The 21069-nt window shown below is 41.0% G+C and overlaps 1 protein-coding gene across 1 annotated transcript in view; it reads right to left on the bottom strand.

Moving 5' to 3' along the window:
- The window catches only part of IDNK (IDNK, gluconokinase), a 22922-nt gene extending 22840 nt beyond the window's left edge, over nucleotides 1-82 (bottom strand). The window contains exon 1 of the mRNA XM_021706177.1: nucleotides 52-82. Within this exon, the coding sequence (XP_021561852.1) occupies nucleotides 52-82 (31 nt within the window). The remainder of the gene's footprint in view (nucleotides 1-51) is intronic.
- Between the last annotated feature and the right edge of the window lie 20987 nt (nucleotides 83-21069).

The raw sequence follows: 21069 nt of genomic DNA, 5'->3' as shown, positions 1-21069 counted from the left end.
CCTCCCCCGGCCGCCGTCCTCCCCCGCCCCGCTCGGCGGCAGGAGTCTCACCCTCGCCCTCGCGTGCCGGATCCTCTTCCATCCTTGGAAACAGCATTCATTCATTCATTTATAAGAATGTGCCCATCAAAAGAGTGGAAAATAAACTCACACTTGTCCGCACCAGGCAAGAAGCAGCAAGTCTTCCCAAACGATCCCCTCTCGTCTCCTCCCGTGTAGATGGATGTTTTGGGAAACCGGGATATTTTGTAACCCGGCCTTTCTCACAATGAAATGTGGTGGACATCGTTGGGTGTCAGATGGAGGGCTGACCGCAGTAGCATACGTAATAACTGCATGACTCTGCTATTTAATCCAGCTCTTGTTAGGGAAGTTAAAAAGGAGAAGCACCCCTTTAAAGTGACCAGTTGCTTTAAAACAATGTGTTAATTATGTGTCATTTAAAACATTTGATTAAAAGCACTTCTAATGAGGGTTTGCATCGCTTCCTTTGATCTCTTGTTCATCAAGTTTGTATTACTCTATGTCCTGGAAAGCAATAAAAGTGACATAAAGCAACCACCTAATGAATATTTCAATGACCCTGCACTGACTTTGTTTTCCATACTTAGCCTGAGTGGATTAGATTTCAGCCTGCATTAGGACAAGGTATTGGGAGAGACAGGTCTTACCATTCGGTTATAGTCAATAGATATTGCTTGAACATCTACCAGCTGCAGGTGGGTATATAATATTCACTTAAAAGATGAATATTATGTTTCAGGCCCTCCCAGGCAGGTGAGAGGTGCAGATGTGTAAGCAAATGCTTAACGTGTGCTCTGTGTTACCAACACAGAACCTCCCCCCACCACAAAAAAAGCAAAGAGCTTATATTTTTTCCGTGTGCAAATCAGAATAATTAGCAAAAAGTCCCGCCCCCCCAGATTTCCCTCCCAAGATATGTCCAAGGATCTCAAAGTTGCTTTTATTCATTAGGGTGGTGGCAGGAAACAGCACACTCACGTTGTATTATTTGAACAGGATTTACAAAGAGACTATTTACAGATTTGGATAGCGTCAGAAAGAGCAACAACCGGCCGCGTCCTAGTCTGAGGGGAGGTGTTTTCTCCCTTATGTTTGAAGTGGTGATGTCGAAAGGGGATAGAAGGAGAGAGGGAGAGGGAGAGAAAAGGAGAGGGAGAGAAAGAAGAGGGGAGAGGGAGGCGGAGGGGGCGGGGAAGAGGTGAGGGAGAATGAACCATATGGAGAAAGGTTTCTAACAGGACTGTGGTGGCCTTAGGAAGAGAAACAAATATCCCCATAGACCCATCAGAACGAGAATCAGGAGAGTAAAGAACCTCCCTCCCCCTCCCTTGTTCTTGCCCTGTCATCTGCTTAGTAGCCGGACCCCACTGGCAGAGAGCTGTGGAGGCAACTGAAGTGGCACAGGCATGCCAGTCTCTTGGGCACAGAGCAGGGGAGAGAAGTGTAGAAATTGCATCTGGGGGGACAAAAGGAAGATATTCAGTCCTTTGCTCACCAGAGCTAGTGAAATCTTCCTGAGCCTCTTTCAGGATTGCAGAATCAAGAGGTGACCCTAAGAGCGGAAAACCTTTCTCTCTCTCTCTCTCTCTCTCTCTCTCTCTCTCTCTCTCTCTCTCTCTCTCTCTCTCTTTTGTTTGTTTCCAGAGAGTGCCACCTGCTGGTCCTGGTTGTCTCGGTGCCTCCCAGCTATTACTAATGGGCAAGTCCAAGGATGAACACTGGTCTGGTCTTAGATCCTGCCTGTCTGCTGCAATAATTGTTGGACTAAGGCACATGGTTCCCGGGAACCCCAAGAGCCCCTGGTGAGGCACAGCTTCCTGCATTCATCACGACAGTGACCCAAGTTCCGATGACCCCCAGATTCAGGCCCGCCTGCACTGTCAGTCTTGCTCAGTGATGGCAGCTGTGACAAGGCTCTTGTATGAAGCTGCCCATTTCACAGGGGTTAACTGGGGCCTAGTGAACGACATCTTCTCTTAATGCACATGGGCACTTCCCTGGGGAGCAAATCAGCTACAAAGATGGGTGGGTGGGGGCAGAAATTCACATAAAAGGAGCTTCACAGGTCTGACATTGAGAAGTGGTGTCTGCACCTGTTTCTTCCAGGAGCGTCCTTGATCCTGGTTTAATTTTGAGAATTCAAATACATGCATGGGAGAGCCCCTCAGATCAAGTTCCAGGTCCTAGTCAAGCTCCAAAGCATCCTGCTATACTTTATATTTTATTTTATTTTTATTAGAAAGATGTGGGGTATAATTCAGGGTTAGGTATACAAACGTTGATTATGCAGGTACCCTTGTTGATGAGGTATGCCCCTCCCTCCCCTAGCAGTTTCTCACTACTGCTAATCCCTTTCTTTTTTTTTTTTTTTTTGAGTTGGAGTCTCACTCTGTCGCCCTGACTGGAGTGCAGTGGCCGCTCCCAGCCACCGCAGCCTCCACCTGCTGGGCTCCGGCGATCCTTCCGCCTCAGCCTTCCCAGTAGCTGGAACTACAGGCACGCGCTACCACGCCCGGCTAATTTTTTGATTTATTGTAGAGATGAGGTCTCACCAAGTTGCCCAGGTGGGTCTCGAACCCGCGGGCTCAGGCAATCCACTCACCTTAGCCTCCCAAAGGCGCAGGATTACAGGCTGAGCCACTGAGCCTGGCTTCCCTTTCCTATAGTATTATAATTGTTCAAAGTCCACTTATGAGTGAAAACATATGGTACTCTATTATTTTTTCTGTGATAGATCACTGAGAATGATCAACTCTAAATCCATCCAAGTTGCTGCAAAGTTCATATATTTGTCCTTCTTTATGGCTGCATAATATTCCATTATGTATATGTACCACATTTTGTTTAACCCAGTCCAGCTTCGATGGGCAACATGATTGGTTCCATGTTTTTGCTATTGTGAATAGAAATGCAACAAACATACATGTGCAGCTATCTTTTTTGTAGAATAATTTGAGTTCCTCCAGGTATATTCCCAATAGGGGAATTGCTGGGTCATAAGGAAGGTCAATCTCTAGTTCTTTCAGAAATCGCCACACTGTCTTCCAAAGAGGTTGCACTAGTTTGCATTCCCACCAGCAGTGTAGAAGCGTTCCTTTCTCTCCACATCCTTGCCAGCATCTGTTGTTGTTTGTTTAATTAATGATGGCCATTTTTTTTTTTTTTTGAGTTGGACTCTCACTCTGTCACCCAGGCTGGAGTGCAGTGGCACACTCATGGCCTCGACCTGTGGGGCTCAGGTCATCCTTCCACTTCAGCCTTCCAAATAGCTGGAACTACAGGTGTGCACTACCACACCTGACTTTTTAAAAAATTTTATTGTAGAGGTGAGGTCTTGCCAAGTTGCCTAGGCTGGTCTTGAACCCACAGACTCAGGATGTCCACTCGCCTTGGCCTCCCAAAGTGTTGGAATTCTGAGGCACCAAGCCCGGCCTTGATAGCCATTCTTACCAGAGTTAGGTGATATCTCAGTGTGGTTTTGATTTGCATTTCTGTGATGATGAGTGAGGCTGAACACTTTTTCATGTGTCCGTTGGCTGCCCATATATCTTCTTTTGAGAACTGTCTATTCATGTCTTTTGCCCACTTTTTAATGGGGCTGTTTGTTTTTTTCCTTTTGGCACATTTGAGTTCCTTGTAGATTCTAGATTTTAGGCCTTTGTCAGATATACAGTTGGCAAACATTTTTTCCCATTCTCTGGGCTGTCTCCCTGCTCTCTTGATGGTTTCTTTTGCTTTGCAGAAGCTCGTTAGTTTGATGAGGTCCCACTTGTCTATCTTATTTCTTAAGGTATTGACCTTTAGGGTTCTGAATAGGAATTGGTTGCCAGTCTCTTGGGTGTCTCTTGTGTTTCTACGATTCTTATAGTTTGAGATTTTACATTTAGGTCTTTGATTCATTTAGAGTTAATTTTTGTGTATGGTGATAGGTAGGGTCCTGTTTCTATCTTCTGCATGTGATCAGCCAGTTTTCCCAACATCATTTACCGAATAGGTTCTCCTCTCCCCAGTGGTTGTTGTTGGAGGCTTTGTCAAGGATGAGTTGGTTGAGGAATTGAGGCTTTGCTTCCGGAATCTGTATCCTGTTCCATTGGTCTGTGTGCCTGTTTTTGTACCAATACCAGGCTGTTTTGATTACTGTAGCCTTATAGTAAAGTTTGAAGACTGGAAGTGTGATACATCCTGCATTGTTTCTTTTGCTAAGGATTGTTTTGGCTATTTGTGGTCATTTACATTTCCATATAAATTTCTGTGTGTCATTTCCAGGTCTGAGAATAATGATGTTGGTAACTTAATGGGTATTGTGTTGAATCTGTAGATTGCTTTTGGTAGGATGGACATCTTAACAATGTTGATTCTTCCTAACCTTGAGCATATTTTTCCATTTGTCTGTGTCTTCTTGGATTTTTTTGAGCAGCATTTTGTAGTTCTCATTGTAAAGTTCTTTCACTTCTCTGGTTAAGAAGCTGCCGAGGTATGTCATTTTTTTTTTGTGGCTATCGTAAATGGAATTGTGCTTTTTTTTTTGTTTTTTTGAGTTGGAGTCTCCCTCCGTCACCCAGACTGGAGTGCAGTGGCTGCTCCCAGCAACCGCAGCCTTGACCTGCTGGGCTCCAGTGATCCTTCTGCTCAGCCTTCCAAGTAGCTGGAAATACAGGCGCGTGCTACCACGCCTGGCTGATTTTTGATTTATTGTAGGGATGAGGTCTTGCCAAGTTGCCCAGGCGGGTCTTGAACCCGCGGGCTCAGTCTATCCACTCACCTCAGCCTCCCAAGGCGTGGGATTACAGGCTGAACCATTGAGCCCAGAGGGATTGTGCTTTTTATTTGGGTCTCTGCCTGTTTGTTGTTGGTGTATAGGACTGCAACTGTCTTTTACACATTTATTTTGTACCCCGAGACTTTGTCAAAGTCCTTTATCAGTGCAATCAGGTTTTTGACATATTCTCTTGGATTTTCAAGGTATAGGATCATATCATCAGCAAAGAGGGATAACTTGACTTCCTCTTTTCTTATTTGGATACCCCTGATTTCCTTCTCTTGTCTAATTGCCTGAGCTAGGACTTCCAACACAGTGTTGAACAAGAGGGGTGAGAGTGGGCAGCCTTGTCTTGTTCCAGTTTTCAGGGGAAATGTTTCCAATTTCTGTTCATTTAGCAGTATGTTAGCTGTGAATTTATTGTAAATGGCACTTACTGGTTTGAGGTATGTTTCTTTTATACCTAGGTGTTTGAGGATTTTTATCAAGAGGGATGCTGGATTTTATCAAAAGCTTTTTCTGCATCTAGTGATATAATCATGTGGTTCTTGTTTTTGCATCTGTTGATGTACTTAATGACATTTATAGTCTTGCAGATGTTGAACCAGCCCTGCATCCTGGGGATGAAGCCTACATGGTCATGGTGGATGATTTTTGAGATGTAGTTTTGGATCCGATTTGCTAGAATCTTGTTGAGGATTTTTGCATCTGTGTTCATAAGGGATATTGGCTGTAGTTCTCTTTTTTTGTTGGATATTTACCCTGTTTGGGTATCAGTGTGATGTTAGCTTCTTAAAAAGATATGGGGAGAATTGCATCCTTCTCAATTGCCTGGATTTCTTTCAATAGGATTGGTATCAGCTCCTCCTTGTATGTTTTGTAGGATTCTGCAGGAAAGCCATCCGGTTCAGGGCTTTTTTTTAAATAGATAGTTTTCATATGACGGAGTCAATTTTCTGGGTTGTCATTGGTCTATTTAGTGTCTCAGTGTCTTCTTGTTTCAACCTGGAAGGTTGTGTGATGTCAGAAAGCCCTCCATTTCATTTAGGTTATCAAGTTTGTTTCCATATAGGTGTACCTAGTAATCTCTGATAATCTTTTGTATTTCTTTGGGGTCAGTTGTGATGTGATCTTTTGTATTTCTGATTGTGTTTATTTGGGTTTTTTCTCTCTTTTCATGGTCTTTCTGGCTGGGGGGCCATCAATCTTGTTAATTCTTTCAAAGAACCAGCTTTTTGTTTTATTGATGTTTTCTATGATATTTTTGTTTTCTATGTCCCATATTTGGGTTTGTATTTTGGTGATTGGATTCTTCTGCTCAAGTTGGGGCTTGGTGGTCTTCTCTTTTCAGCTCCCTTAGGTCATTTGTTAGACTCTCCATTTGTAATCTTTCTGTTTTCTTGATGTGTGCTTGTAGATATATAAATTCCCCTCCTAGAACTGATTTCATGGCATCCCAGAGGTTTTGGTAACATGTTTCTCTATTTTCATTTATTTCCAGGAATATTTTAATTTCTGCTTTGATTTCAGTGTCAACCCAGTTGTTCAGCATCGTACTGTTTAGTGTCCATGTCTTTGTGGGCTTTGGGGAAATTTTGTTGGTGTTGGCATTTATTTTTATTCCACTGTGGTCTGAGAATGTGCATGGCAAGATTTCAACCTTATGGAACTTGTTTATGCTTGATTTATGGCCAAGGATATGATCGATCTTGGAGTACATTCCATGTGGTGATGAGTAGAATGTATATTCTGTGGTTGGTGGGTGGAATAATCTGTAGGTATCTATTAAGTCCATTTGGTTGAGTATCAAGTCTAGGTTCTGTCCTTGTTGATCTTTTTGCCTCGTTGCTCTATCTAAGACTGTTAGTGGAGATATTCAACTCCCCTGCTATAATAGTGTTAGAGTCAATATCTTTTTTTAGTTTACTTGGTAGTTGCTTTATAAATGCTGGTGCTCCTGTGTTGGGTGCATATATGTTTAGGATGGATATTTATTGTTGATGAATTGAACCTTTTTATCATTATGTAGTGTCCTTTTGCATCTTTAAAAAAATTTTTTTTTTGAGTTGGAGTCACACTTTGTCACCCAGACTGGAGTGCAGTGGCACGCTCACGGCCACGGTGGCCTCAACCTGCTGGGCTCTGGCGATCCTTCCGCCTCGGCCTTCCAAGGAGCCGGAACTACAGGCGCGCTCTAACACGCCCAGCTAGTTTTTGATTTATTGTAGAGACGATAAAGTTGCCCGGGTGGGTCTCGAACCCACGGGCTCCAGCAATCCTCTCGCCTTGGCCTCCCAAAGTGCTGGGATTGCAGGCTGAGCCACTGATTCGGCCTAAATTTTTGATAGCTTAAAGGTTGTTTTGTCTGATATTAAGATTGCAACTCTTGCCTTCTTTTGTGATCCATTTGTCTGGAAACTCGTTTTCCATCCTTTAACTTTGAGTCTGTGTGCATCTCTTATAGTGAGATGAGTCTCCTGGATGCAGCAAAGAATTGGGTCATGGCTTCTTATCCAGTTTGCCATTCTGTGTCTTCAGTGGTGCATTTAGTCCATTCACATTCAGGCTGATTATTGAAATATGATTGTTTATCCCTATCATAAGGTTCTTATAAAGATTTTTCTTTGCTTGTTTTCTTTTGGCTTTGGGGTTGTTGTATGTGTGTGTTTTCAGGTTTCTTGTTGCACTGTATTCTCTGTTGATTCTGTGCTCTGCTGTTCTCTTGGGAAGTGTGTGGTCATTCTTTTTTTTCTTTCTTCTGTGCTTAATACATTTTTAAGTGTCTCTTATAGAGCTGGTCTGGCAGCTGCATAATCTCCTAGGGATTGGATGTCTGGGAAGGATTTTAATTCTCTATCACTGATTAAGCTGAGCTTGGCTGGATAGGAAATTCTTGGTTGAAATTGTTTATCTTTGAGGACTTTGAATATAAGGCTCCGGTCCCTTCTTGCTTATAGTGTTTCTGCTGATAGGTCTGCTGCTATTCTGATGGGTTTTCCCCGATAGGTAGTCTGAACTTTCTCTCTTGCTGCGTTTAGGATTTTTTCTTTTGTGCCTACTTTGTGTAGGCAAATTACTATGTGTCTAGGGATTGGTCTTCTCTTTTGATGTCTTGTGGGGGTTCTCTGTAGCTCTTGTGCTTGGCTGGTCACGTCTCTAGTGTGATGGGGAAAGTTTTCTTGGATTAGCTCCTGGAATACTTTCTCAAGTTATTCTCTATTTCTCTTCTTTGGGGATACCAGTCAGGCGTAGGTTCGGCCTCTTGATTAGTCGCAAATCTCATAGGCTTTGTTCTTTCTTTCCAAGTCCTCTTTCTATGTTTTTTACAAATTGGGTTAATTCCATGTTCTGGTCTTCAAGTTATGAGATTCTTTTTTCAGTTAGATTAATTCTCCTTTCCATGCTTGTCATCTTGTTATTTATTTCCTGGATGGAATTTTTTATTGCCAAAATCTCTGTTACAAATTCTTTTAGTGTTGCACCTTGTCTTTCTTGAGTCTTATTTACTCTTTCCATTCATTCCCTTATCCCTGTCGTATTCTGAGACCAGTTATTGCTGACTTCCATTGTTTGGGCACGAAGGTCAGATTTTTCAGGAGTTTTGTCTTTGGTACACTTGTAATTGCCTGTGGTCTGCCTTTGGTTTTTCCTCATTTGTGACATGTCTCTTGTTTTTCTCTTTATTTGTGTTTTTCAGTGTCAGTGGGAGAGGCTTTCACTTCTGATGTTTAATCAATCCTCTATTCTTCCCTGGTCGGGGCTATGGATTTATTCTATTTTGAAATAGAATGGTGGATGGGAATCTTTGTTGTCTCTTGTAGTTCTTGAAATTCAACTAAAGCATGCGATGGGATGCTAGGATTCAGAAACTACTTGCAAATTACAATGTTCACTTATTGTCATATGTGTTCCCTGAGACCCATTCCCCACCACCACTCTATATAACAATGCAAAGCAGAAACCAATGGAAAGAAACAATTGAACACACACAGACACAGACATACACACAGATCCCTAAACAAACTGGAATAACAACAAAGTATAACAAAACAAACAACAACAACAAAAAACCAGAAAACTAAACACACATACATATGGCTAGCACAAAGTGAATAGAGAAGGAAAACAGAAAGACCGGAAAAAAAACCAAAAAGGAATTCAGATCAAACCCTCACACATATATTGACACACACCTTAAATTATAAAAACTGAAAATAAAAAATCCAGAAGAACAAAAGAGCAATGACAAACTAATCATAACAACAAAATTGAAAGATGAATGCCCAATCATTCATATACACACATAAATAGAAAATGACAACTAAAAGAAGGAACAGAAAAAGAAAAAAAATTTGGAGGGAATGCAGATCAAACCCTCACATGCACATTCATGTACAAAGGAAAAATATTTTAAAAATAGATGAACTAACAAACAGTCAAAAAATTTAAAAAAATTAAGAATGATAAAAAACCAGGCTCTGTAATTGTTCCTCTAACAAGGTCTCTCCTGCAGAGCCACCTCTTTCACTCTCTCCTCAGTGTCCCAAGGGAAGCGGGGAAGGGGAAGGGACAGTGGAAGTGGGTGGGGTTGCAGGCCTGCCCTCCCACTCTCCTATGGTCAGGGAGATCTCTGGTGGGAAGGTACGGGACTGTCTCTTCTCCAGGTATGTACTCGCAGGAGGCGCCCCAGTCAGGTCTATCCTGGATTGGAGGTCTCCTATTGCAACTGATGTCCAGGCTCTGCCTGGGTTTGTCCCTCTCAGCTGTGGCCCAGTTGTGTGGGTCTGACATTCAGAGGATTGCTGGGAAGTTCAGCCCCAGACTCACCACTGATCTCTTTGGAGTCCTTCCTCGTCCTTTTCTGGCCACACCCTTTGTGTTGTGGTTGGATCAGGGTATGGGGTGGGGCACCTGGAACTCCACACTCATCAGGTCCCTCTGAAGTTTTTGCTTTCAGGATATTCCCTCTGGGTCACGATCAATCCCTGAGTGATCTGCCCGTCACAGAGATCGGGTTTGTTGCTCCATGGTGAGCAAGTTGGAGCACTTTCCTGCCCAGCCTTCAAGATGGTGGTGAGGGCCTTTCTTATCCTCTTCTGTGGGACTTTTCCTCTGGACTCCCTCCGTAGTCCCTGCCGTCAGTGCCCTGCCAGGCACTGAAGTAGTGAAGCAAAGCCAGGAGCTGGTTGTCTCTCTCCTGCTTCAATGGTGATGGAGAACCTGGGTGATTGTTTCTCCCCACTACTTTTCCACAGGAAAACTTCTGTCTGTTTAAAAAAAATGGCACTCAGTTTCTGAGACCCAGGAAGAGCCAGGGATGAAGCAGTGAAGCTGCAGCCCCAGTTGTTGCACCAGGGGCCTGGCTACCTACTCACCAGCCCCCGCTTAGACAGTCTCTCCCAGCATTTTCTTCCCAGGGAAGGTTTGTTGATTTTAAAAAAAAAAAGAAAAAAAGAAAAAGAAAATGATGCTCAGCTTCTGCATCCTAGGAGTCACTCGGGTCCAAGCCCAGTGGCTGTGGCACCAGCCGCTGCACCAGGAGAGCCCTGGCTACTAGCTCCCTAGCCCTCATTCAGTCAGCCACTCCCATGCCCACTTGCTCACTAGTACCTTCACAAAATTTTCCATACACTCACTTGCTCACACCGGGACCTGTCCGACTGGCTCGGCCACCATCTTCCCCCTCGAGTCCCACCTGCTATGCCTTCTTCTGGAAATCATTGCTATATACTTGCTTTACATTTTCATAACCACAAAGGAAGGCCCAGAGCAAAGTTTTCACAAGAGCAAAATCTGTTATCTCAATAAACTCAGAAAAAGCATTTGACAAATTTTAACATTCCTTTATGGCAAAAATACTTGGCAAACTAGGAATATACAATTCTCAACCTGATCAGAGTATCTATGAAACCCCCAGCTGATGTCACACTCAATGGTGAAAGACTGCTTCTCTCTACAATCAGGAACAAGGCAAGTGTGTCTGCTTTCACTGCCTATTTTATTTATTTATTTTTTTTGAGTTGGAGTTTCACTCTGTCGCCTAGGTTGGCTCACTTTAGTCTTGACCTCCTGGGCTCAGTGATTCCTTACGCCTCAGTCTCCTGAGCAGCTGGGACTACAGATGCACCACTATGCCCAGCTAATTTGTTTTAAAATTTATTTTTTGTAGAGACAAAGTCTTGCTCTTTTGCCCAGGCTTGACTTGAACTCCTGGCATCAAGTGATCCTTCCGCCTTGGTCTCTCAAAGTGCTGGGATTACAGGTGTGAGTCACTGCACTCGAACCCTGCTCTCACCATTTCTAGTCAAAATTTTACTGGAGTTCTAGTCAGGGCAATTTGATGAGAAAAAAAACAAGGCATCCAGATTGGACAGGAATACGTAAAACTATCTCCATTTCCAGATGACATGATCTTGTATACAGAAAACCTAAAGGATCCACAATAAACCTATTAGGGCTAATAAATAAGTTCAGTAAAATGACAGGCTATAAGCTCAACATTCAAAATCAATTGTATTTCTAAGCAATCTGCAAATAAAATTAAGAAAAAATCCACTTAAGATAGCATCAAACCGGGCTTGATGGCTCAGCCTGTAATCCCCGCACTTTGGGAGGCTGAGGTGAGTGGATTGCCTGAGCCTGTGGGTTCGAGACCCATCTGGGCAACTTGATGAGACTTCATCTCTACAATAAATCAAAAAAATTAGCCGGATGTGGTAGCGCGCGCCTGTAGTTCCAGCTACTTGGAAGACTGAGGTGGAAGGATCGCTAGAGCCCAGCAGGTCAAGGCTGCGGTGGCCGGGAGTGGCCACTGCGCTCCAGTCTGGGCGACAGAATGAGACTCCAACTCAAAAAAAAAAAAGATAACATCAAAAGAACAAAACAATTAGGAAGAAATTAAATAAAAGAAGTACAAAACTTGTACTGCAAAAACTGCAAAACTTTTTTGAAAGAAATTAAAGTCTAAATATATGGAAAGACATCCTGTTTTCATGGTTTGGAAAACTTAACATTTTTCTAATGGCAATACTCCCTAAATTGTTCTACAGATTCAACACAATCCCCATCAGAATCCCAGCGGGCTCTTTTGCAGAAGTTGAGATGCTGATCCTGAGGTTCCTATGGAAATTTGTAAGATGTAGACAAATCTTGCAAAAGAGCAAAGTTGGAGGAGTCACATTTCTAAACTTACTACACCTATACACTCATGAAGACACTGTGGAACTGGCAAAGAATAGACAAACAGACAAATGAAATAGAACTTAATGGCCAGGAATAAACTCATACATTTATGGGAAATGGATTTTCAACAAGGGTGCCAAGAGAACTCAGTGTGGAAAGAACAGTCTTTATGACAAATGGTGCTGGAACAACTGGATATACACATGCATAGGAACACAGTTGACGCCTATTTTATGTCATATACAAAAATGGACTCAAAATGGGTCAAAGACCTAAATATAACAGCTAAAACTACAAACTTTGGATGAAAACATAAGCATAAATCTTTGTGAACTTGGAATAGGCATTAGTGTCTTAGCTATGACAGGAAAAAGCACAAGCAATGAAATAAAAAAAAATAGATAAATTTGACTTCATCAAAATTAAAGACTTTTGTGCTGCAAAGGGGACCATTAAGAAAGTGAAAGACTTGGTGGGGGCGAGGGGAGGGGAATACAACATCAATAAAGGTACCAGATCTCAAACCAGGCAAAGTGGGGACCAAAGGGAGGCCCAAACTTTACCTGTATAATGTCCATTTGTATACCTAATCCTGAATTGTACCACATATTAAAAAAAAAAAGAAGAAAGTGAAAGGCAACCCACAGAATGGAAGAAAGTTTTTGCAAACCACATATCTGTCAAGAGACTTGTATCTAGAATATATAAAGAACTCTTACAACTCAATGATAAAAAGACAAATAACCTAATTAAAAAATGGAGGAAGAATTTGAAAAGACATTTCTCTGAGGAAGGTATACCGGTGGAATATAAGCACATAAAAAGTTGTTCGACGTTTGAGCCATCAAGGAAATGCAAGTCAAAATGACAATAAGATACCACTTCCGATCTACTAGGTTGACTATAATAAGTAGATAATAACAAAGATGCCAAGATTCTGGAAATTAGAACCCTCATACATTGCCGGTATGCATCCTTGGAAAACAATCTGACAGTTCTTCAAACGTTAAACATAAAGTTACTATATGACCAAGCGTTCCACATCTAGGTACATACCCAAGAGAAATGAAGGTGTGTCCATACAAAACGTGTATGTGAATGGTCATAGCAGCATTATTCATAATAGCTTCAAATTGGAAGCAACCCAGATGTGCACCAATCGATGAATGGAGAAATGGAATGTGGTATATGCAATCAGTGTATGTACATTTTTATTTAGTTATTTAGCAATACAAAGGAATGAAGTACTGATATATGTCAAAGTGCGAATGAACTATGAAAACAGTATGCTAAGTGAACGAAGACAGGTATACAGCATCACATATTATTCTATGATCCCACTGATATGATTTGTCCAGAGTAGGCAAATATTTAGAGACAGGAAGTAGATTAGTAATTGTGGGAGGGTGGCTGTTGGGGGGAAAATGGGGAGGAAAGGCCAATGGATGCTGAGTTCCTTTTTGGAATGATGCGAGTGTTCTAAAATTGATTAGGATAATGATTGCACAACTCTGAATGTACTAGAAATCATCATGTTGCATATTTTAAGGGGGTAAAATTTAAAGTCTGTGAATTATATATCAATAAAGCTGTTAAAAATAAAGACAATTGAAAGTCTAGAGGGCAGCAGCAATCAGAAAAGAAATGTAGGAAAAGATACTATTTACAATAGCACTGAAAATGAATTAGAAATAAGTCTAGCAAAAGGTGTGCAAAATAGAGACATCAAAGATCAAATAAATGGTATGCCATGTTCTCTGGGAAGTAGATTCAATATTGCAAAGATACCTGTTTTCTCAAAATTGATCTAATGATTCAATGCATTTTCAATTAAAATTCTAATAATGGGTTTCATGGAGATTCACAAGCTTAATTCAAAATTTATATAAAAGTGGGGATGGGAACATATAATTCTTTTTTTCCTTTTTATTATAAAGATGTGGGGTACAATTCAGGGTTTGGTATGCAAACGTTGATTATGTAGGTACCCTTGTTGATGAGGTATGCCCCTCCCTCCCCCAGTAGTTTCCCTCAACTGCCAATCCCACCTCCTCTCCCCTGACAGTTTCCCACTACTGCCAATCGCTTTCTTATAGTATTATAATTGTTCAAGGTCTGCTTATGAGTGAGAACATATGGTACTCTGTTCTTTGTTTCCATGATAGATCACTGAATGTGATCGACTTTAATCCATCCAAGTCTCTGCAAAGTCCATATGTTTGTCCCTCTTTATGGCTGCATAATATTCCATTGTATATATGTACCACATTTTTTTAATCCAGTTCAGTTTCGATGGACAACATGGTTGGTTCCATGTTTTTGCTATTGTGAATAGAGCTGCAACAAACATATGTTTGTAGAATGATTTGAGTTCTTCCGGGTATATTCCCAGTATAGGAATTACTGGGTCATATTCTAGTTCTTTCAGAAATCTCCACACTGTCTTCCAAAGAGGTTGCACTAGTTTGCATTCCCACCAGCAGTGAAGAAGCACTCCATTTTCTCCACATCCTTGCCAGGATCTATTATTGTTTGTTTTATTAATGATGGCCATTCTTACTGGGATTAGATGGTATCACAGTGTGGTTTTGATTTGCATTTCTCTGATGATTAGTGAGGTTGAGCACTTTTTCGTGTTTCTCTTGGCTGCCCATATATCTTCTTTTGAGAAGTGACTATTTATGTCTTTTGCCCATTTTTTAATGGGGCTGTTTGTTTTTTTCCTTTTGGGGTGTTTGAAGGAACATATAATTCTTGAGGAAGAAGATGAAATGGGAGGGATTTCTCTACCTGATATTAAATTTTATTATAAAAGTATAGTAAACCACACAGTGTAGTATTGGCCCAGGAATACAGGGCAATGGAACAGAACAGAAACCCACAGACCTATCCGTATATTGATACTTGGTATTTGAGAGACATAACATTGCAGATTAGTGGGGGAAGGATGAATTATTTAATAAATGATACAGGCAAAAGTGATTATCCATGTGGAAAAATATGAAATTGGATTTTTTTTTAAAGACATGGTCTTGCTCTGTTAGCCATGCTGGGCTGAAGTGCAGTGGTGCAATCATGGCTCACCGCAGCATCAAACTCCTGAGATCATGTGATCCTTCCACCTCAGCCTCCCAAGACTACAGACAGGAGCCATTATGCCTGGCTAACTAAAAAATTTTTTTAAGTAGAGACAGGGTCTCATTATATTGCCCCAGCTGGTCTCAACTTTCTGGCCTCAAGCTCCTAAAGAGCTAGAATTACAGGCATGCGTCATTGTGCTTGGTTGAAATTGGATATCTATCTATGTCTGTTAGCTTTTTGATGCATAATAAACTTCCCCCCAAAGTAGAGATTTAATACAACAACCATTTATTTACGTCTTCTTTCTCTGGGTCAACAATTTTGGCTGAGCTCACCCGGGTGATTCTTCTAGTCTTGGCTGGACTGCATACATCTGTGGTCAGCTATTGAATCGCTGGGGGCTGGTTGGTTTCAGATGACTTCAGCCAGAATGTCTTGTTTCCAGTCCACATGTTTTTTCATCCTCCAGCAGGTTAGTCTGCGCTTATTCACATAGTAGAGGAAGGGTTTCAAGAGTTCAAGGGTAATTGTATAGGCCTTTTAAGGTCTAGGCTTAAAACTAGCACAGCAACACTTTCAAGAAGTGGGAAAGTACTCTGTCTCTTGATGGGAGACACTGAAAAGTCACATTACAAAGGGACAAATTGATAAAGGGACGGAAAAATTGCAGACATCTGTGCAATATGTCATGCTACTCATAAGTTATACAAGTCTAGGTAGACTAATGGCTCAACGATGGAAGGAAAAATTAAAATTTTAGAAGACTGTGAAGCATTTTTGAAATAAAATACAAAAGGCCGAATGCATCAAGGAAAAGATGGCTATAAATAGCGTGAAAAGACAAGTCCCAGAGTGGGAGTAGAGTTTTTTTTTCCTTTTTTTCCACATAGGATTAGTATCAAGACTATTAAGAGGTTTCCTACAAATCAGTAGTAAAAAGATGGAAAACCTAATAGAAAAAAAAGGAGTAAATACATAAACAAGAATTACATAGGAGAGGAAACAAAAGTGGTCCATAAACATAGGAGAAAATGTTTAATCTTAACCTTGTTAGTGATCAGGGAAATATAATTCAAACTATGAGATACTGTGTACATATCCACCAGCATGGAAAAATGATAAAGTGGAACGGTACCAACTGCTGGTGGAGTGTGAAACTTGAGAATGCTTGTCCTCTTCTGGGGGAAATGTAAATTGTTATCACCACCCTGGAAAAACAATTTGGCATGATAAAGTTGAATATGCACTTACCTTACAATTCTGTAATTCCATTCCTAGGTTTATACTCAGGGAAACATAAGAGATCTCATTTGTAATAGTCTCAAATTGGAAACCACTTTAATATTCATCAGTGGTGAAGTGGTTATAAGTCATGGCATATTCAAACAATGGAATACTGTAGAACAAATAAAATAAATGAATTACAGTTATAAAAGCATATCAAAGCCATGATGCTGACTGGATGAATAAAATCTATATGATCCTCAGTTATAGAAAAAATAAAAGCAAGAAAATTAAACAAGATATTTGTAGACTGGGTGCGGTGGCTCCAGCCTGTAATCTCAGCACTTTGGGAGGCCGAGGTGAGGGGATTGCCTGAGCCCACGGGTTCTTGAACAGCCTGGGAAATTTGGTGAAACCTCATATAAACCTGAAACAAATAAAAAATTAGCTGGGCGTGGTAGTGCACACCTGTAGTTCCAGCTACTTGGAAGACTGAAGCAGAAGGATCCCCTAAGCCCAGCAGGTCAAGGCTGTGGTGGTTGTGAGTGTGCCATTGCACTTCAGCCTGGGTGACGGAGTGAGATTCCAACTCAAAAAAATATATATATATATATTTGTAGTGGAAGGATGGATGTATATATGTATACATGTAATAAAACTATGCAGAGAAGATAATGATTCACCTAAAAATGAAGGGTGTGGAAGAGACACAAAATGTCTTCTAGTGAACTGGTAATATTCTATTTCTTAGTCTAATATTAACCACACAGGTGTTTATCTTATTCTTGCACTTCAAACTGTACATGTACATTTTATATACCTCTATATGTGTGATATACCATGCATACACACAGTCGGGATCTTTCCTGCCTAATTTACAGGTTCTGGCTACAGTGAGGGACCCAGGGAAGTTCCTCCTGTTAGAAAAACAGGAATGAATAATATCTGATATGCTGGAAATCTAAATTGATCTCAACCTTCTCCTCCAACTTGATTTATTCCCTACTTGGCTGCTAGTGTTTCTGCTGACTTTGCACTTGGTGGTAACTATCTTTGACACCAATGACATTGTACAATCCTCCTTCACTGGTGTTAGTTTGTAAATTCTTGCCATTAAATAAGATTTACATTTCCCTTAAAAAATTAAATCCACTGTAAAACAAAGTAAACAAAAGCATTTTTTTTGCTTATCTTTGACAGAGTACATCTCTATCTCTTCAAACAGTGGCTGGTAGATTCAAGCAACACTTTAAATGACAACATGCATTACCTATTATCTTTTTATTAATGCACTCCAAGTATATATTCTCTTATCCTTCGATCTATACAATAATGATGATAGTTTTTACAAGTGCAAATTCCCCACATAACTAAAATCCAAATTTTCTTGGAGCAGAAGACACAATTACACTGCATTAGTCTAATAAAAATAGCTTCTTCTCTTCTTTATTATCTTGAAGAAAAGTTAGTTGGCTGTTCTTGGGTCAATCCCAAGTATGCCAGACATTTAAAGCTTTCTTTCACGTGGTGTACGTTTTCTAAATTTTCTTTAAGTAAAAGAAAATGGTTGAGTTGTTCATTATTTGGTTTCTCTCTCACACTCTTTCCTTCTCAATTTTTCTCTGTAATAAATTCTTAGTTACCCTGAAGGGTAGGGAGATGTAAACTTCCTTGTTGACTGAGTGTCACAATGTCAATACAGGGAATTTGAGTATACTAAGTCCTCAATGATATCAGTGGACGGTCTGCAGTTGCACCTTTTATTGAAGATTCAAAAAACGTGTTGGGATATTTCAGCACTCTGGGTCATTATGGATGTCAGTGATCACCACATATGGTACTAGTTACATATTACTGTATCATGAATTACCTCAAAACATAGCAGCTTAAAACAGCAAACAATTACTCTTACAGTTTCTGAGAGCCAGGAATCTGTGTCTGACAACCAAGCTGTCAATAGGGTTGCAGTCTCATCTGGGAGTTTGACTAGGGAGAGAATCTGCTTTCAAGTTCACTCAGATGGTTGTTGGTGGGCCTAAGTTCCTTGCCTGCTGTTGGATGGAGATTTCAGTTGTTCACCGCATCTGTCTCTCCACAGGGTGTCTGAATGGTTTCAAAACATGGTAACTGGCTTTCGCTAGAGTGAGTTATGAGAAAGAGAAACAGAGACAGAGAAGCAAGATGAAAGCCACAGTCTTTTATAACCTATCTTGGAAGTGACACTATTACTTCTGGAACAATATGGGAAAGGATTACACAAGGGTGTGACTACCAGGAAGTGGGAATTGTTGGGGTCTATTTTGAAGGTTGGTTACCTCAGTCAGAATTTATAATGGAGTAAGTTCTCCTTTAAAAAAAAAATTACTAGTTGTGCGCTGGATGCAGTGGCTCATGCCTGTGATCCCAGCACTTTGGGAAATTGAGGAGGGAGAAATATTTGAGATCAGGAATTCAAGGCCAGCCTAGGAAACATGGTAAGACTCATTTCTACCAAAAAAAAAAAAGCCAGAAAAGAAAAAAGAAAAAAACACAAACAACAACAACAAAAATAGAGAGGTGTGGTAGTGCACCTATAGTATCAGCTACTCAGGAGGCTCAGGTGGGAGTCTCTCCTGAGCCCAGGAAATTGAGAATGTAGTGAGCTGTGATCATGCCACTGCACTTCAGCCTGGACAACAGAGTGAGACCCCTAATTCCAAAAAAAAAACCCAACAAAAAAACTAGTTATGGTTGAAAAAACTATATCACTGTCAATATCATATGTGGTCACTTATAAGTGGGAGATAATTAATGTGTAAAAATGGACATAGAGTTGGAACAATAGGGAATTGAAGACTTGGAAGTGTGGGTGAAGAATGAGGGTTACTTAATGGGTACAGTGTACACTATTTGGATGATGGTTACACTAAGAACCCAGACTTCACTACCACTCATGCAATAATATATCCAAATATCAACACTGCACTTGTACCTCCTAAATTTACACACACACAAACACACACACACACACAAATAACAAAGTTTACCATCTTAACCATTTTTAAGTGGACAGTTCAGTAGTTTAATTCACATTGTTAGGCAACCGATCTCCAGAACTTTTTCATCTAGCAAAATGGGGTAATTTCTTAGTGGATGGCATTACATCACACTAAGTTTGTGCTCACTTCTGGTTTGGATACTCTTTCAACCCATCTGTGGCACACTGACTTATTAGCCCTAATCCTCACTCCACACTGCACCCACATCTCTTACCCTTGCCATGTGGCTCTGCTGTTCTCTCTACGTAGCTCTCTGATCCTTGACTTTGGGCTTGGCCATCTGACTTACTCTGACTGCTGGGATGTGGGTAGAAGTGACAGTGTGTCCGTGTTGAGCCCGACCTTAAGAAATGTCACTTTTCCTTTGTCCTCTTATGCTTCTGCCATCACGTTGGGAAGCATTTACCCTCTATCTCTGTTGCCCCTGCCCCCAGAATTGACACACACAGAGCAGATGTAAGCCTGGCCTGCTGTGTAGAGCCCCAACCAGCTGGACCTTCAACTTAAAGCCCAGCTACCCTGCTGAGCTTAGCTTCACCAGGCAACCGCCAATCAGAGGACAATCATGGGTTCTGCTCTGCTATCATAGGGTTTTCCTACCTCTGTGGGAAATAAATGCCATACCTCGCATGCTGCTCTTTTGTGGCTGTTTGTTACAAAGCACTAGGTAACTGATATTCGGCCTTTTCCCATTCTGCCCCTATGGGTTCCCAGTCACACTCACATGTATCTCATCATCGATTTCCCCACCCCGGCACTGTCATGGCCGTCTGTGTACTGTTTGAGCTGACTGCAGCAAAGGTCAGAAGTAGTGCATTCACTGAGGATACACAGGTAAAGAATAACAGTCCCTCTGAATTACAGATGTGAAAAGCACCTCACGAGAGTTTCTACTCTACACAGGGCTGCTGGAAAGCAACTGAAGTTACTGTGATGTTCACCTGCCCTCTGGGTAGTAGAGTCACATTCTGCAAGGACTGCTGCAAAGTTCACTAATCTGGTGCAAAGTCTTTGCTATGGTGATGGTCTGTGCAAAATAGTATTTACCCATGAACTATGGGATGGCTCATGATAGATTGCAGTGGATTCAATATGGATGAATTTATCATGGGTAGCAATCATGTTGTTTTAAGACAATGTGCTGATGATTAGCTTATTTCTTCTGCCTCTTCTATTTCTTCTGTCTTTCATGGGAGCTGCTCAGTGAGCACATTTATTGGTTAAATAAGATTTTTAAAAAATGAAATCAGTTCTGTTGGCCTCAATTTTCGAATCTGTTAAGTCAAGGTAGAGAGACATCAGTGAAGAAGTGATTTCTAAGGCCCCTCTTTGACTTGAGCCTTTATTATACTTATGGGACAAGTTGGGGTCCTGAGAGACCTGGCCCTGCCCCTAGCTATTATCCTGACCCTGGAAATCCCACTGCCTGGTGAGAAGAAGGGACTTATAATGGATCAGATGCAGGTGCAGCACTGACATCCGTCATTTCATTTACTTGTCACAAGGTCATTGTGAGATTGGGATTTACCAGATGAGAAAATGGGCACAGGGAGGTTAAAGAACTAGTTAATAAATGGTGAAGTACGGAATTGAAAAAATGCTCATCTGATTAAATTCAAAGTCCTTTCACTATTAATGGTAACATCATATGACCCAACATGATTTATACCAAGACTTTTGTTTTAACAGTGTTCTATTAAAAATTTGAGATGAAAAATTCTAAGCCAATTTATTTTTATAGTATATAACTTTTTTAAAAAA

The sequence above is a fragment of the Carlito syrichta genome, unplaced genomic scaffold (genome assembly GCF_000164805.1).
Source record: "Carlito syrichta isolate Samal-C Ts95f unplaced genomic scaffold, Tarsius_syrichta-2.0.1 Scaffold315331, whole genome shotgun sequence".
NCBI classification, from domain to species: Eukaryota; Metazoa; Chordata; class Mammalia; order Primates; family Tarsiidae; genus Carlito; species Carlito syrichta.
The sequence above is the reverse complement of the archived record's forward strand: the minus strand, read 5'-3'. Positions and strand labels throughout refer to the sequence as shown.